Source organism: Geotrypetes seraphini, chromosome 17, assembly GCF_902459505.1.
Source record: "Geotrypetes seraphini chromosome 17, aGeoSer1.1, whole genome shotgun sequence".
In the NCBI taxonomy this organism is placed as follows: Eukaryota; Metazoa; Chordata; class Amphibia; order Gymnophiona; family Dermophiidae; genus Geotrypetes; species Geotrypetes seraphini.
The window spans coordinates 22,114,291-22,133,192 of NC_047100.1; the positions used below are offsets into that span (position 1 = coordinate 22,114,291).

General features: G+C 42.8%; 1 protein-coding gene across 2 annotated transcripts in view; it reads right to left on the reverse strand.

Moving 5' to 3' along the window:
- Nucleotides 1-599: 599 nt before the first annotated feature.
- Nucleotides 600-18,902, reverse strand: part of PRICKLE2 (prickle planar cell polarity protein 2) — a 94,405-nt gene continuing 76,102 nt past the window's right edge. For both annotated transcript variants that reach the window (XM_033926593.1, XM_033926594.1), the window contains one exon: nucleotides 600-2,352. In XM_033926593.1, coding sequence (XP_033782484.1) covers nucleotides 1,475-2,352 — 878 coding nt within the window. In that variant the 3' untranslated portion in view covers nucleotides 600-1,474. The remainder of the gene's footprint in view (nucleotides 2,353-18,902) is intronic.

An 18,902-nucleotide genomic window follows, 5' to 3' on the forward strand; every position in this document is an offset into this window, starting at 1 on the left:
GATATGAACTAAAAACAATTAAATTATTAGTTAGACAGCAAGGCTCATCATATAGATCTATTTCCATTCAGATATCCAAGTTTAGTAAATCTTTGTGAGAAGAGAGGTGGGTCAGAGGTTGATAGTTCTGGCTTTTTAGTTTTATTTTAATCATAGCATTTATAAGTGAAAAAGTTATTCTAGAAACTACTCATTAAGGACAATGACCAGTTTTTAATATTTAGACCTAAAAAAAAAATCAACTGGTCTCAAACACGTTGTGGCTTGTTCCAGAAAATACAATTTAAAACAGATAGAAGGGGGGGGGAGGGAGAATCACAAAAATTATTGAAATGCTCAAAAGCGCTCCTGGCTGTCGTGTGGATTCATTCTTACTCCAAAGAAATGAAATTAGTCTGTTTTAATGTTTTTGGTTTTTTTTAATATGATCCAGGTATTAAAACAGTACTGAAGATGTCTTCATGCCATAAAGGAAAACAGATAAATTGTTCCAGGACACTACAGAGCATAGCGTGTTCATATTCAAAGGAACTTGATGCCGACACCAACACAACTGCATTGCTTGTAATTTCAAATGCCTAAAACAGCAGCTTTTTAACATACAGCAAATTGACATTTCTGTACATGGATGTAATTGTTGTTTTTTTTTTGTTATTTTGTTTTTTTTAATCAGACTTTGGTTATTTTAACATTGCTGACCTCTAACTGTTAAAGTTACTTTTCCGAAGTTTAAAGATCTTTTCAAAATCAACAGAGGTGAAGATGTGCCAGGTGTGAAAGACTCCCAATAAGCTATGCGCACTATACCGATGACGTGATGCATCATAAGACTATTTTCTCCCACTGACTACAAAATCATACTTCATAATGTCCCTACGAACAATGTCCGGTGGATAAGTGACAAATTAAAGCGACTAAGCAGTACCATTTTAAAACTCTTTAAGATTGCATGCAGCTCTGGGACTGTATATATTTCTAAGACGGACAATATCCTCTGAGTTTCCAAAATACAAAAATATTTTGTCAGTACTTTCATTTACATCCCATTTACAATGAACATGTAAATAACTTAAAATATATTTGCATTGCCTGATAAATTACGGAGGGGAATAAAAAGGTACAGAGAGTGAAAACCAGGAAAAAACGGTTCACACAGAATGGCCCAAGCTAACAGGAAACTGGCGGCTGGAACATACTGTGGTAACTTAAGATATATGAAGGACTCCGTGGGGAAAAGGGTGCTTTTATGTCGGTACCAGGTAATAGGGTTTAAAGTGAAAGTTGCTTCAAAGTGAAATGTGCAAAAGAATTCACCATGCTAATAATTAGGATTATTTATAGAAGTCAGTCCATAACTTTTGCCTTAGTACTTTAATTCCCAGTCCTTAAAACTTTTTTGTTACATAAAAAAAAAAAAAAAAAAAAAAAGCGCTTAAATCCAAAAACAGTGCAAGTTTGTAAATTGACATTCTTACTAAGAAATAATACAGTTTTTGCTTTTTCGCCTTTTTCTGCTGTGCAACTGTCCTCTGCCACCTAGGGTGGAGGACTTGGGGATGCCACCGCTGCCGCCACCGCATGAGCCATACTGGTGAATGAGGTCCTCGCTGGTTACATAGCGAAGATGAGTGGGTTGCGGAATTGGCTCTCCTAGGAAATAGCCTTCATTGTCGGATTCAGACGAGGAAGAGCACGTTGAACACCAGTCGTATTCGTTGAGATAGGGCCCCCACCTTTCAAATATATGATTCTGTAAAGCAAGGTCAGATGCAGTCCTTTGATAATGGCTGTACATCTCTCTCTTGTGGCCCGGTTCCATTGCGTCTCTGGACCCTCGTTGGAGCATGAAGCGATCATAGTCCTCCCTGGTTCTCAGAAACGGCTTGTCTTTCATTCTATTGCACTGTTCACTGGCAAGGTGAAGGGCATTGTCTGATCGAGACCGTCTAGACCTCCTTTGTCTGTGATGGCGATAGTTTTGATCGTTGTCACGGGTTCGCCTTCGAGTGCGCTCACTCAGGGGAGGGAATTTCACACTGCTCTGTCCTGCCATGTCGTTCCCCGTCATTCCGCTTTCAAACGGAAATCCTTGAAGCATCCTTCCGTGAGACGACAGCTCCCTGTACTTGGCGGGATTTGCAAGCTGATTTAGATTTGGCTCCAGGTCTTGGTACTGTTGTGTGGACAGCAAGCTTCGAACGGATTCAACACTCCTAAATTGTGCAGAGGAATTCAGAGTCCCCATGTTGCTTAATTTTTCTGAAACGTTCATTCCAGAATCTTTGCTTAAGTCTGGCATCGAAAACCTGGAGAGGTGCTCCTGACGCTTGGGACCACCTTCGGTAGATAATCCTGGTAGAGAGGGGGAAAAAAGTGAATTGAAATGTCAGTTGATTGCGATTAAAGACTTTGTCCTAAGAGAACTTTAAAGATAAAAGCTAAAATTCTGATTGGCGTCAGCACTAAGTTTTTTCGCAAGTATGTCTAACACCACCAGACCAAGAAACATCAAGAAAGAACGAACGAAAGGCAGAAAAAGACAGAAACCATTTGAAGAAATTGCTCCCGACACAAATCATTACAGCTGCTAATACAGGAACAACATGTACTCACTTTCTAGAGTTTGGTTCAGGTTGTGGAGGAGCTTTGCCTCTCCTTGACCTTTATCATTTTACCAATAGTGATGTTTTAAATCAGTATGGTCTAATTATGAGATATCCAGACGGAATTGAGCAATCCTGGTTCCATGTTCTAGAATCTAGACCAGTGGTTCCCAACTCTGTCCTGGGGCTCCCCCCAGCCAGTTCCTCATGAATATGCATGATCGAGATTTGCATATCTGTCACTTACATTATATGCAAATCTCTCTCATGCATATTCATGAGGGATATCTTGAAAACTCAACTGGATGGGGGTCCCCCGAACCAATGGAAGACATCTGCTTTTTGATTTACTACATAGCAAAAACACGGTCTTGAATGAAATGGCTTAGCTTTACAGGTATCAGGCAGTTCTGTAACTAGGTGAACAGGGATACATGTTCCTTCTGTGTATGTAAGTACAGAGGAAAGTTACACATGTACGTACTCTATATGCACGCCAGACAATCGCGCGGGGACAAAGGAGCTCATAAAATGCACGCAGGACGTCAGCGCGCCAGATTAAAAGTTAAATTTAAAGCGCTCCAAGGGGGGTAACTAACAAGTGTTGGTGCTGCCGTGGCGGGGGGGGGGAGGGGTAGGAACCCCCACACACTTAGAGAGGAAACTGTAATTTTTTCCCTTCTCCTTGTACCCGTGCTGACCATTTTTTTTGTCACTGTTTCGGCGGGTTACCCGTGTCTAGCTGCGGGTAACAGCCACCGTGTCATTCTCTAGTGGCCATTGTCAAGAAGCATAATTCAGTACAAGCATCAAACTAGTTTCTTTTGCTCTGTGTCTGTATTAAAGCACATTTGCTTAAAGAGTTGAGAGTCCAGCCGGTAATGTTCTGAGATTGCAGTGCAGAAGGTTTAACTGATGATATCCCCAGGGAAAGTCATAATACTAGGCGCACACTGCTTGCACCTACTTTACAAGTGCTTTGGGGGTGATTTTGGGATGCTTTTAGAAAAGCCCTTTTATGTGGGTAAAACGAGCTTCATCTGGGAAAAGCTTATAAAGCTACCTCCATCATAGGAAGGGGGTCTTAAAAAAACAAAAAACTTACAGAAAAATCAAAAACTAAAAATTATTTTCTGGTGTATTAACTCTCCAAACAGATAAAAACATCAGTCGAAACATAGAATTCATATTTCCTTCTTGGGGGAAGGAAGAGCCACCTAAACTTGGCAGAATGATTGCTCTCCCGAACGTTTACTTGTAATATGAGAGTCTCCGTTCCCCTGAATGGCTAAGATGCTCGGATTATTCTTCTGTGGTACGCTGCAAAGGGTTTTAAGAATGAGAAACTGTGCTTCCCCTCAAATCAACTTTACTCTACAAAAGGCTCCAAATATGGAGGTGCGCACCGGAGAACGTCTGAATCTTCTGACAAAGCAGCACAGCTGCCGGGTCTGCGCCGTACATGGATGCGTGCGATTCCTCAGAGCTTATTTTAAATTGCACTTAATATAAACACGGGCCGTTGTTCCTTTGCAGTTCGGATGTGAGGCTTCTCACTGGAATACTGAGAAAGCCACAGACATAATATTCTGTACTCTTAGATACAGCCATTCTTTAGCTGCCGTCAGCAAAGAGACTAAACTAATTTTGATTCCTTCATGCCTGAAACCAAGGTGAAGAAATTTCTGATAAGTCTGAGTGATTTTCAAGTAGAATGAAGGAGTAGCCTATAGAAACTAGAGCAGTGGCCTATGCTAGGGGCATCACTACCATTGAGCAAGCCCAACAAAATACCCAGGGCCCTCTCTTCCATGTGCCGAGTCCAGCACCTCCTTTCCCCGCACTCAGCTTCTTACAATGCTAAAGGTTGCCTATCCGACCCTCTGCCAGGTACTACCGCACTAATGCAACTACCTGTGGGCAGGACGCGTCAGAGGAAAGATCTTGCTGGCCAGTAAGGCAGCCTTTAACGCCGTCTCTGATGCTGTAGCTGTGGAGGACCTGGCAGGAGGGTAAGTGGCTGAGTGTGTGTGTGTGTATGGGGGGGGGGGGGAGGGGGAGGTGCTGGCCCAGAAGGACCTAGGGGGGGCACACATGCTGGAGAGGGGCCCACATCAGTCCTCCGGCCCAGGGCCCACTGAGTCACAGCTATACTACTGGAGTATATGTTAGAAAAGTCAGGTTCAAATTAGAGAGTTGCGCGGGGACAGAAATCCCACCCATCCCCGCCCGTCCCCACCAGAATCCTCGCCATCCTCACCCGTCCCCGCCAGGATCCTCTCCGTCCCCACCCGTCCCCGTCAGGATCCTCTCCGTCCCCACGCATCCCCGCAAGGAATTACCTCCATCCCCACCTGTCCCCATAAAAAGCAGTTTCTTTTGTTTTTGCGCTGCTGTTTTCCTTGTGGAATCTCTTTGATGGAACCCTTTTTTTGCTTTCTGTTCAGGTAATTAACTTATAAACCCCCTATTTTACTAAGGCTGACGTGACCATTATGGGCAAACCCTGCTTCCAAAGCCTTCCATCCCTGTGGGAGTCCCGAGAGCCAGAGGGGGGTCCCTGTGGGAATCCCATGGGTTAGGGGGGATTCCCGCGGGACCCGCGAGATTCCCGCGATCCCAGTTTCCGTGCAGACCTCTAGTTCAAATTCCACTTCCACTCTAGTCCCAGTGCTGCCGCTAGACCACTAGGGAAACAAGATAGGCCTGGGGTCTTTCAAATGGGTCTGGGAGGGGGCTGTGATGCCTGTTCAGGTAGGGAGGGGGCGCTGAAGGTTTTTTTTGTAAATAATTAAAAACAAAAGACTAGTACTTCGGGGGAACCTCAAATATAAACTGAGACTCCCGAAAGCAATCCGGATAATTGGAGTTTGGATAATCGGTGTTCCACTGTAGTTGTTACACATGGAAATAGCTTTCTAAAATCACTCCTATATATGTACACAGAGGAGCTTGAACTTGAAGACAGAAACCATTCCTTTGGAATATGTTAAATTGAAACCAATTGCTGCATATGAACAATATTAGAAATAAATTTAAAAAAAGCATTCGTTCCAGCACAAAGGTCGAATGCCTCATTTTCAGCAAAATAATCCAGACTTTAGTAATTATATAGAATTGTAAAAAGCACAGACACATTTTAAAGGACTGAACATTTAATATGTCTGAATGGGGAAGTTCCAAGTTATGTCTACAGGATGTTGTGTTGACATTTTTCCTAGGAGATGAAGTCCTTGGCATGCGTCTTACTGAGCCTCGCGGTCATCAGGATACCAGCGTGATTGGCCAGGAGATGCTCATGCATTGCAAAGTTGAAACAGATGTTGTAAAGTTGAAGAGAGAGCATCGATTGTAAAATGTTATTAATCTTTAGTCACTTTGAGTCACCAGGTTAACTCTTTAGATTACCTGGGCACGCGTTTAAATATTCAACATACATAAAAGAGGTAATTTTCTATGTCATTCATGCTGTATATGTCAATGCATGTGGATAAATGCCTCATAAAAATACTAGCTGGTATAAAAGAACGTTCTTTGGCATGATGGCCCATATCTTGTGGTGAGTATGCACGTTGCAAAGTTTGAACAGAGGGTAGTCAGAGTTTGAAAGTATCCACATAGGACCTGATTTTATATATAGCACTCAAAAAATTGTTACCAATTAGAATGGAGTTTCGTGTAATTCTATAAAAGGCATGTGCCATAAATAGAATCAAGCTTAGCGCCAGTGCGTGTCATAATTTTGAGGTGCATCCATTTAGGCCAAGGAAAACTAAGCCTAAATGCCTAAGTTTTGCATGCATCAGTGTACAATTCTGGAGGCCGCACCTTCAAAAAAATATAAAAAGGATGGATTCGGTCTACAGCAGGGGTGTCAAAGTCCCTCCTCGAGGGCAGCAATCCAATTGGGTTTTCAGGATTTCCCCAGTGAACATGCATGAGATCTATTTGCATGCACTGCTTTCATTGTATGCTAATAGATCTCATGCATATTCATTGGGGAAATCCTGAAAACCCGACTGGATTGCAGCCCTCGAGGAAGGCTACTAAAATGATGCGTGGTCCTCATCAAAAGGCAGATCGGCACAGACTTAAAGACTCAATATGTATACTTTGGAGAAAAGGCAGGAGAGGGGAGATATTTTAGCGTCGGATTCTCATAACGGCTTACCGTGGTCTTTTTCGAGCTTCCTAGCGGTCTCTGATTCTGTCATACAAATGGACTCATCAATATTTAAATGAGCACTCTGAGCGATTTTTCATGATTGCTGGGTGATTCTCCACGCACAGCGTTGGCTTTTGGCAACCCCCCAAAAATCAGCCACTGGTCCGAGGCTGCCAGTACTGTGCCGGCACTGTGAAAAGCGCATCTCTGGCATGCATTTTGACTGCGGCTCATGGAAAAAAAAAAAAAAAAATTACAAGATTCACAAATTATAGTAGGTTTTGGGTTGCTTTTTTGTTTTTTTTTTTTGGGGGGGGGGGAGAAGCAAGCTTTTTGAGCATGTATACTTCCATAGGAGCCAAAAGTCAGTATGAACAGGATGCCGCCTTAAAAGCACTGGGGTTTTATCTGTTTTTGAAACATCTCGTGCCTATGACATGTGCATATATTATGCTCCAATCAGGCATGCACATATGTATGCTTACAGCATTGCTTTTCCAGTGATTCATCTCATGTAAATTTAGTGAGCTTTCACTACTCTCCACCAACCGTATTTGCATGCACAGTTTTTCGAGAACGACTCGCCTTTTTGGAAATCTAAACTAAACTAAACTAAACTAAACCTTAGGTTTGTATACCGCACCATCTCCGCGTACGCAGAGCTCGGCACGGTTTACAGAGGTTGAGAGGAAAGGAACTACAAGGAAGGGATATAGGAGAGGGACTGAGGAGATAGAGGGGGACAAGATACTAGAGCACGGGAGGTGATTAGGTTTTTGAAAAGAGCCAAGTTTTCAAGTGTTTGCGGAAGGATTGGAAGGAGCTAGAATTTCTGAGCGGGGATGAGAGGTTGTTCCAGAGTTCTGTGGTTCTAAAGGGGAGGGATGTTCCAAGTTTTCCTGCGCGGGATATACCTTTTATAGAAGGGAAAGATAATTTCAGTTTTTGGGAGGATCTAGTCGAGAGCGGGTTTGAGGAGTTCCAGAAGAGTGGGATAACAGGAGGGAGGACGCCGTGTAGAATCTTGAAGGCTATGCAGGCACATTTATAGAGGACTCTGGAGTAAACTGGGAGCCAGTGAAGCTTGGAGAGGAGTGGGGAAACGTGGTCGAACTTGCCTTTTGCGAAAATAAGCTTGGCTGCGGCGTTTTGAATTAGCTGAAGTCTATGGAGGTTTTTCTTTGTTAGGCTTATATAGATGGAGTTGCAGTAGTCCAGTCTGGAAAGGATGGTGGATTGAACGAGGATGGCAAAATGAGAATGATGAAATCATTACAGTAATGGCTGCGACAGGGGCCCGTTGGTTTTTACCGCAAAGTTTTGAGAATCTAGGCCTTAGTCCTGCATACCTGTGCATTAACCTTCCATTGTGGACCTCGCTGATATGTATATTTCAGTCACGTGCAACCTAAGTGCTTCCGAAAGTTCCCACGTATTAACCAACAACAGATTAATCAATGACTAGTATCAAAGGACTCATTAATCTTGTAAATGGCTCTACTGGACTCCATCAAAGTCTGCAAACATCATTTCTTAAAAATGCAGACTTGGCCCTTAGTCTACCCCTGGGTGTTCTAGAAGAAAAAAGTGGAGAGTGACGGGGAACACAGAAACTAGAACTTTCTTGACATATGCGAGGAGATGTGAATGATGTGGAGTTATGAAACTTATAAGTTACTCCACACTTTTCTGGACACTTTTCGTTTCGTTTTAATATCATTGAAACAAAAAGTGTCCAGAAAAGTGTGGCATAACGTGTAAGTTTCATGGCTCCACGTCATGCTCTTCTTGGTTGGGCTGAGAACTTTTCAGCGGCCCCTGGTATTGTGACGTCATGATGCCTCATTCCACCAATGCCTAAGAGCCAACCTCATCGGTGATGTCACAATGGCTTGGTTTCCCTATACTTGTGCCCATTTGCTAGATACATTTGCCTCACTGAAACGATAAGTGTCAAGAAAAGTGTGGAATGACTTGTAGGTTTCATGGCTCCACATCATTCTCTTCTTGGTTGGGCTGAGAACTTTTCAGCGGCCCCTGGTATTGTGACGTCATGATGCCTCATTCCACCAATGCCTAAGAGCCAACCTCATCGGTGATGTCACAATGGCTTGGTTTCCCTATACTTGTGCCCATTTGCTAGATACATTTGCCTCACTGAAACGATAAGTGTCAAGAAAAGTGTGGAATGACTTGTAGGTTTCATGGCTCCACATCATTCTCTTCTTGGTTGGGCTGAGAACTTTTCAGCGGCCCCTGGTATTGTGACGTCATGATGCCTCATTCCACCAATGCCTAAGAGCCAACCTCATCGGTGATGTCACAATGGCTTGGTTTCCCTATACTTGTGCCCATTTGCTAGATACATTTGCCTCACTGAAACGATAAGTGTCAAGAAAAGTGTGGAATGACTTGTAGGTTTCATGGCTCCACATCATTCTCTTCTTGGTTGGGCTGAGAACTTTTCAGCGGCCCCTGGTATTGTGACGTCATGATGCCTCATTCCACCAATGCCTAAGAGCCAACCTCATCGGTGATGTCACAATGGCTTGGTTTCCCTATACTTGGGCCCATTTATTAGATGCATTTGCCTCATTGAAACAAAAAGTGTCAAGAAAAGTGTGGAATAACTTGTAGGTTTCATGGCTCTACGTCATTCTCTTGGTTGGACTGAACTTTTCAGCGGCCCCTCGTATAACATTTCAATAATCTTTCCTTTACTGCCTTTTAAAAAAAAATTGCTCAAGGTCACCTCTCTGCTAATTGCACACTGAGTTCTATACACACAAATAAAAGGTTTTCCATGACAGTGTGAAGTCAGTAAATTTAACCACGTGTTGGTTCTTTTATGTAATAACTATCTTATTTGGCTCTAGCTCTGTTAAATAAATGTAATACTTTCGGTGAACCTGTAAAATTGACTAGAACTCTTTGGCTCCGACATCAATTAGTATACCATACGGCAAAAGCATCGAGAGGAGATGCTCATTTCAAATAACCGGTTAGCGGCTTATAGTGAAGGAAGTGGATGGTAGCACTTTGCCAAATGTTTATGAGATTTGGCTCGCAAAAGTTTATATAATATGCAGCTCACATTTACTGTTACGGGATTTTTTTTTATTTCTGAAGGCTGCAGTTGAGCAATGCATAAAACAGCTGTCTGAGCCTAGCTACCATGTCTGATTTGAGAAACCTTGTCTTTGGTTCTCAGAATTGACAAATGCCTTTGCGGAGCCTTGTTCTAGTTGCTTGTCGGAACATGGTTGGCCATATGAAAAGACATCACGTCTAATTATGTACAGAACAGAAAGACTGGGAGGTAATAACCGTAGCGGTGGGACCGCTTTGGTTGAGACCTGAAAAAGCAGTTCAAAAGATTACAGCAGGGCTGCCCAAGTCCGGTCCTCGAGATCTACTGGCAGGATATCCACAATGAGAGAGATTTGCACACCAAGAAGGCAGTGCAGGCAAATCTCTCTCATGCATATTCATTGTGGATATCCTGAAAACCTGGCCTAACAATAGATCTCGAGGACCGGACTTGGGCAGCCCTGGATTACAGCATTCGGTCACAGGGCATTGTGCAGCTTTTAACACCTTTTTAAATGGCTAAGATGTGTCAGCAAACCGGGGTTCGCTCTAATTCCAGTTAGCATGAAGAAACTAAACGGCTTTTACTCACGAAAAATGCTTCCTTTTCAAGCTCTAAGAGGCAAAGCAGCTGATGGAATTTGTAATCCAATACTGCCTTTAGAAATACAAAATGATAACCAAGGTCTTACAATCTCAGACAGTGACGCCAAACTTTTCTCCCCAGATAAAGCAAAATGTATGAATGCTTTGTATTACAGCAGTATATTTAAAAGCCAAGTACTGTACCATGTCTTGAGTTAGATCTCTTAGGGAGAGGAGGAGATAGTGGATGCTGCAGATGGGGAAGACTGGATGGGCCATTCGGCCTTTAAAAACTACTTTATTTACGAAACACCTTGAAAACTAATTTCTTGAAATTTAGTCTTATTTTTTTATGGTTTTTATTGTAAACCGAGTCGAGCTTTCTTAGAATGATGACTCGGTTATATAAAGCCAAGCCTTAGATTAGACTAGATCTGACATCATGTTTCTATAACTATAAAGCTTTATGGCCCACAATGCATGTGTTAAGAGCCGTGGAGGGGCATAATCAAAAGAAATGTCTAAGTCTGATTCGGATGTATGATGCTAGACACCCAAATGTCCAGGCTCAAAAAAATACATCAAGAATTTTTTTTTTTTTTTTTTTCAAAAAATCACGTGGACGTCCAGACTATTTTTGTCCAGAATGTCTGTACATCTATGTTTATTTCACATTTTCGACCACAAAAGCGTCTTAAGTCCCAAATGCCCAGAACAAATTTGGTAAAAATTTTCAGAGCTTTAAGTGAAACAAAAATTTCCTCCTATCTGTCTTAAAAGTATTTCCATGTAACTTCATTGAGTGTCCCCCCAGTCTTTGTATCTTATGAAAGAGTAAAAAAAAATCAATTCACTTTTATCTGCTCTACACCAGTCAGGATTTTGTAGGCCTCAATCATATTCACTCTGAGCCATTGCAAATACCAGCACAGTGTTGGATTAATGTGCATCTACACAAAATATTATGATACACTTTGCCTTTGGATGTACGAGGAGTGTTCAATAATTTATCTAACTCAGTATGAAAGAAAGTAGCAAGTGGGGTGAAACAAGTCTGTGAATGTTGTGACATATCTCAAGATTACTCATGCACAGTTGCAGCTCAGTGCAAGTCTAACATTCCAAGAGACAGGATGTCAGGAGAGTCCTCGTGTAAATTAAGTAAGAAACTGCTAGATTTGGAGCACCGTTCAGTGATAAAATTTCTCACAAAGGAAGGGAAAAAGCCAAAGAAGATCTATGATGCATGACTGCAGTTTATGGAGAGTCTGCCCCATCATCCTACAAAGTAAAATTTTGGAGCAAGCAGTTTAAGTGGGGTAGAGAGTCCATTGAAGATGATCCTCACACTGGACGACCTGTGAAAGCAACTTCCATAGAAATGTGCATGAAAGTTGAGGATTTCATTTTGTCAGACAGACGAATTAAGGTTTCCTGAATAACTGAAGAAACAGGCATCTTGGCATGTACAGTTTGGAAAATAATTCATGAAAAGTTGGGCATGTCTACGATTAGTGCAAGATGGGTTCCAAGAATGCTGATGCCGCGTCAAAAGGCCACGAAGCTCTAGAGCTGTCAGAAGAACTTGGTGATGCTCCGTGAAGACAAAGTGAATTTATTTCATCGTTTGGTGACTATCACAGAGATCCTGAGTCCAAAATAGAGTCAATGCAGTAGAAGAATAAGTCATCCCCCACCCCCCAAAATTTTAAGACAGAAATATCTGCAGGCAAAGTCATGGCAATTGTCTTCTAGGATAATGAAGGACTTTTGCTTCTGGAGTTCATGCCACACTTGAAAACCATAACTAGGGAGAGTTACACCAACACAATGATCACTTTCCTGGAGTCAATTAAGGAGAAAAGACGAGGAAAACTCACAGCAGGCATGCTGCTTCTTCATGACAATGCGCCGGTGCACATGTTTCGACAATCACAGGTTGCCATCGGAGAATGTGGGTTTCGGCAGCTGAACCATCTACCCTACAGTCCTGACCTGGCACCCTTGGCTTATTTCCTGTTCCGAGTTTTGAAGAAATCTTTCCATTGACAGCGTTTTTCAAGTGATGAAGATGTCAAGGAAGCTGTGACATCTTGGTTTGAAGGTCAAACAGAAGAATTATTTTCAAAGTCAGGGCAGGAAATGTGGACGAAGTGTATGGAGCTATCAGGGGACTATATTGAAAAATAAAATAAAATTTATTGTGAAACTCTTTTCCTTCCTACTGAGGTAGATAAATTATCAAATGCTCCTCGGTACGCATGGAACAGAAATATTTTGCTTTTGATAAAAAATGAAATCTTGTTTTTTTACTCAAGCAGTTACATGATATCAAGTCTTTTAAGGATACCACTTTCTGATTGATGTCTTTATTCATTCTTATTTGTTTGTTTATGATTGTAATCTCTATCCCTCTGATAACCAGAGGTACTTAGCCAGTCAGGAATGGCGCCTGGCTAAGTACTGCTGAGCCAGCTATCTGCCGATATGAAGCAGAAAATAGGCAGCTATCCCACACTGAATACCTGGTTCGCCAGACTGACTGGTGAGCAGTTTGGTCACGGCCAATATTTATTGGCTGGTTGGATAAGGCACATGGCCAAATAGGCCTAAAAGGCAGATCTATCTTTGGTCACTAGGCCTTAGCTGGCCAGCCAATGAATATTGGCTTTGCTGGCTAAGTCAAGGTAGTGAACTTTGACTTGGATAAGCAATGCCTGTGGCCCGATACAGCCCCGGCACTGTTTATCTGGGATCGCCGCAGTCTGCGGCTGTCTCATGGGGTCTCAATATTGGGCCCTATGTATTTATTTATTGCTCCTGTTGTTTTTTAATGATGCACTTCACCTAGATCATTGACAGTCAAAGTAATGAAGAGGTGGTGTAGTCCAGTGGTTCCCAAGCCTGTCCTGGAGGACCACCAGGCCATTGGAGTTTTCAGGCTAGTCCTAATGAATATGCATGAGAGAGATTTGCATATAATGGAAGTGACAGGCATGCAAATCTGCTCCATGCATATTCATGAGGGCTAGCCTGAAAACCCGAGTGGCCTGGTGGTCCTCCAGGACAGGGTTGGGAACCACTGTGGTCTAGTCTGTGAAAACCTCAATTGTCGGAGTTCCTTAGGAATTGATGTAGAAAACCTGGGTCTTCCTTCCTTCCCACAAGGGCAGGGTTTCCACATAAAGTGGGAAATGGGGCGAGTCTCCCACCCAGACACCCAATAGGGCTTTTGGTCCTCTAACTCAAAAAATAAGAAGAGATGAAGACAAGAAATGGGACAGGAGCGAGATGGGTCTCCCATAAGAAAGGAGTGTGGAGAGAAAATGGTTTTGAAGTCTGAGAATATCTGAGGAGGATACTGGAGGCTATGAGTGCCAGAGCTACTCCTAACTATCCTACATAATCTAATCTCTAATCTAATCTTTGTGCGTCGTGCAAACCTAAACAGGCTCAAAGTGACTTGCAGTGGGAAAAGGGTACCTTGGGGTATAGAGAGAAGGACGAGAAAAGGAGAAGACGAATCTAATCATACTAAGCAAAAGGATCATGTGGTGATCATGTAGATATTAATTGTCAAAGAGTAGAGTTTTCAGTTTCTTCCAGAATAGGGCATGGTTGGCTTCTAATGGTCTCTGTAAAGTCATTCCAAATTTTGACTCCCAGGAAGGTGAGCATGGTCTGGAATAGGGAGGGTCAGGTGGCTTGCCTAGAGCCACAAGGAGCTAACATAGTAGATGACGGCAGATAAAGACCCGAATGGTCCATCCAGTCTGCACAGCCTGATTCAATTTTAATTTTTTTAAAATTTTCTTCTTAGCTATTTCTGGGCAAGAATACAAAGCTCTACCCGGTACTGTGCTTTGGTTCCTACTGCCGAAATCTCCGTCATAACTCACTCCAGCCCATCCTCCCCCAAACGGCCATATACAGACACAGACCGTGCAAGTCTGCCTAGTACTGGCCTTAGTTCCATATTTACTATTATTTTCTGCGGTGGGATTTGAACCTGAGCCCTCTGCCGCTATAACCATTAGGCTACCCCCTCTACCTCTTTTCTTGTTTCAGGCTTAAAATATTTAAAAGCTGCGTCTGGTTGTGAGCATTTCACATGCCACAAGATGAGTATTTCCGCTTGTTTGCATATGCAATTTTGAAACGCTGCACTTGGAAGGTCAGCTTTCTTTTATGCACGGCTGTAGAAATGAAATGCTCAAGTTTCCTGTCTATTCCTGCTAATGTTATCTAGGCCAGACCGGCTCAGGGCTTGTGGAGATCATCTTTCTCCATTCTCACACACTGCAGTGACAGAGCGTCGTTCAGCATTCCCTGGCTTCAGGCCATGATCCCCCTTCACAGATGTCAGCCAGCCATTCACCGTACCTCTGTCTTGATAGCCAGAGCAACTGGAAGCGCAGAGCTTCACAGCTCTGTGCAAAAAAAAAAAAAAAGCAGAGAGAACCTGTAGGCGACAGCTAGGATGCTCAGCTATGGTATTTTTTTTTTAAGGACGGTCCTGTAGCAGATTGCTCCTGGGTATATTTGTCCCCGTTGTTCTGCTTTCTCACGTCACTGGCTGGGTAGCGTATTCTCATAATGTCTGCTGCAGTTTCTCCAAATAAAGTAGAACCAATTAACCAGAACTTTTAAGCAACCAGAAATAAAAATTCTAAGAAATACAGACGTTCCCGGAGCGTTTGTTTTTCGCTCAGATGGCTATTGTGGCCTTGCCTGATGGATCGCCAGGTAGGGACGCTGTTGTTCGTCGTACATAGCTTCCGGCTGGTCTGCGTACGTTGGGTCAGCTTTGGGATACGACTATGCGCCCTTTAGAGATTTACAAGAAGAATTTGGATTAGAAGACAGGGATTCATTTCTATATACGTGCTTGCACCTTTTTTTGTTTCGTCGGGCTTTTTGGGAGCTTTCTTTAGGTGAGACCTGGCTAGGGCAAGCTCTGAGGGCTGGGGCTGGAAGGGGGGGGGGGAGGGGGAGTTTCCAGGCTTTCAAGCTTTATTAAAACGGGAAGCTCCTTTGGATTCTTACAAGGCTAGTGGGGAACGGGATCTTCCTGGGGAGCGTACTTTCTCTCACTGGGATTCTATCTATAAGAGGTTATTTAAATTGACTTTAACTATTAATTATATTGAAAACAGATATAAGATGTATTACAGATGGTACTATACCCCTGAGCGACTTTTCTCCATTTTCCATGAGGGAACAGATGCTGTTGGCGAAATTGTGATGAACTGGGGGGGGGGGGGGGACGGGACAGGACTTCCTTCATATTTGGTGGACCTGTCCGGCGGTACGCTTGTTTTGGCAGCAGGTGGGTTGTTCTTTGGTTCAAATTCTACATCAACATTGTTGTTTATTGATGGAATGTTGCTTACTTAATGTGGGAGTCCCTGGCAGAAACTGGCGGCCTGTGCTTTTACGGCAGCCCGCATTGCTTTGCCACAGTGTTGGCGTGCTCCTAAGTTGCCCCCTTTTCTTACCGTTTACTAAGATCTGGGCGCCATAAGTACGCTGGAGACAGCGCTCTACTTAACTCTGTGGTTTTTTTGCGAATGGGGTAGGGGGGTGTTTGAGGGGTGGGGGGGGAGAAGGTTTCTTTCTGTGGCTCTATTATAGGGATTTCTGATTACTGTTTTGTTCTCTGATTTTGGAGCATGGCTGTCTTGGATTGGATTGTGCTTTTTGCTGTGATTATTTTTCCTTTGCAAAACCTTAAACATATTTTTTTTAAGTTCAATATTTTTAATGGTATATATAACAACAAAACAGAAACGATATAAGCAACAAGGACAATAACATGATAGTACACTCATTGAACCAAAGTCTGAAAAGCAATGGGGGAAAGAATAGGAACACTGTATGTACATCAGTCAATCAATGAGAAAGAGAAAATAAAATAAAACAGCCAAGTACTGGAGAGACAAAGCAAATAGAAAGCATGTAAAATAAGCTATATAGGTAGGTAGTACATATTGTAACAATGAAGGAGCTAAAGAAGTCGGAGAGATACTAGTTTAAAAAAAAAAAAATCGATTTCTGGCAGAAATTTAAGTGTAAACTTGGCACACCACACCTGAGAACGCCCACTGTTTGCCTACCACATGTCCGCTAGTTGGTGTCTGGAACAGTTTATAGTATGGCATAGTATGGGGTATAGTATTAGTAGGGCTTATTTGTAATAGTAACTCTCAAGCAACCAGAAACGACATTTATCCGGCATTGATGAATCCCCATGGGTGGCAGTTAATTGAGCGTCTAGTTGTGTATGAGTGGATCTAACATTTAAATGCCTGCACCATAGAGCTGGTGCATCTAACTGTGGCAGGATGCATACAGCTTACAACATTCTGCCCTGCCCCATTTCTGCAAGCTCCGTCCTCATCTGCGCAAGCCTCAAACACTTGAAAAACCTAAGTAGCAACATTCTAGAGCTGAGATTGTGATGTCATAATGCCTCATTCCACCAATGCCTAAGCTCCGTCCTCACCTGCGCAAGCCTCAAACACTTCAAACTCCTAAGTAACAACATTCTAGAGCTGAGATTGTGATGTCATAATGCCTCATTCCACCAATGCCTAAGCTCCGTCCTCACCTGCGCAAGCCTCAAACACTTCAAACTCCTAAGTAACAACATTCTAGAGCTGAGATTGTGATGTCATAATGCCTCATTCCACCAATGCCTAAGCTCCGTCCTCATCTGCGCAAGCCTCAAACACTTCAAACTCCTAAGTAACAACATTCTAGAGCTGAGATTGTGATGTCATAATGCCTCATTCCACCAATGCCTAAGCTCCGTCCTCATCTGCGCAAGCCTCAAACACTTCAAACTCCTAAGTAACAACATTCTAGAGCTGAGATTGTGATGTCATAATGCCTCATTCCACCAATGCCTAAGCTCCGTCCTCATCTGCGCAAGCCTCAAACACTTCAAACTCCTAAGTAACAACATTCTAGAGCTGAGATTGTGATGTCATAATGCCTCATTCCACCAATGCCTAAGCTCCGTCCTCACCTGCGCAAGCCTCAAACACTTCAAACTCCTAAGTAGCAACATTCTAGAGCTGAGATTGTGATGTCATAATGCCTCATTCCACCAATGCCTAAGCTCCGTCCTCACCTGCGCAAGCCTCAAACACTTCAAACTCCTAAGTAGCAACATTCTAGAGCTGAGATTGTGATGTCATAATGCCTCATTCCACCAATGCCTAAGCTCCGTCCTCACCTGCGCAAGCCTCAAACACTTCAAACTCCTAAGTAGCAACATTCTAGAGCTGAGATTGTGATGTCATAATGCCTCATTCCACCAATGCCTAAGCTCCGTCCTCACCTGCGCAAGCCTCAAACACTTGAAAAACCTAAGTAGCAACATTCTAGAGCTGAGATTGTGATGTCATAATGCCTCATTCCACCAATGCCTAAGCTCCGTCCTCACCTGCGCAAGCCTCAAACACTTCAAACTCCTAAGTAGCAACATTCTAGAGCTGAGATTGTGATGTCATAATGCCTCATTCCACCAATGCCTAAGCTCCGTCCTCATCTGCGCAAGCCTCAAACACTTTAAAATGGTAAGTGTTCGAGGCTTGTGCTGTTAAGGCTGAGCTTACAGGAATGGGGCAGAGACAAAACTCGCAGGGCAGGGGAAAAATTTTTCCCCCCCCATCATTCTCTACTGTGCATCCTTCCGCCAACCCAGAATGCCACTGTCCACTGGAGAAAAGTTAGCCTTGGCCGACCACCTCAATTGCTGCAATAATTCTGCTCTGTTGAACTGACAGTGGCACCATGGAAACCAGGTGGAGCTTTGCAGTAACGAGCAAAATGTTGCCTAGCAACATACGAATGAATTCGTGAACGCAAGTAGCAAAAAAGATGCTCCAGTTTTTGTAATCTGGAAAACAGGATCCATCATCAGGAGAAGTCAAGACACTGAGGTGGAAGAGACTTGCAAAAAAAAAAAAAGGATGCGTCAAAGTAGGGCAAAAATATCTGACTCCCAAAATAATTCCGTTTCTTGTCACTACAAGAATTCCTTGGTAAAGCTACAATGAAAGAAAGCAGCCATTAAGCTATCACACATTCTCTGCGTTATTAGTTTATTTTGTCTAAAAATGTGTTTAATTTTAATAAGAAAAGATGGATTTGTTTGAACAAGCCTGAGAGATATTGAACATGAAAAGACTGTTCAGCATGCCGGAAATTTACACGAGTAAAGATGCATGAACCAGGAAACAGTGGTTGCTTTTTGGTTTTTATTATGGCCAATTCCACAAATTTGTGTTAATAAAAATTTTTTAAACACACACAAATCAACTTTATACCGTAAGCTGATTTTGACCCTACATATTTCAGGCTGTGCGGACAGGATTCACGCTCATGAAATAATAATAATATACCGCCATACCCAGGGAGTTCTAGGCAGTTCACAACAGATAGATGAATTA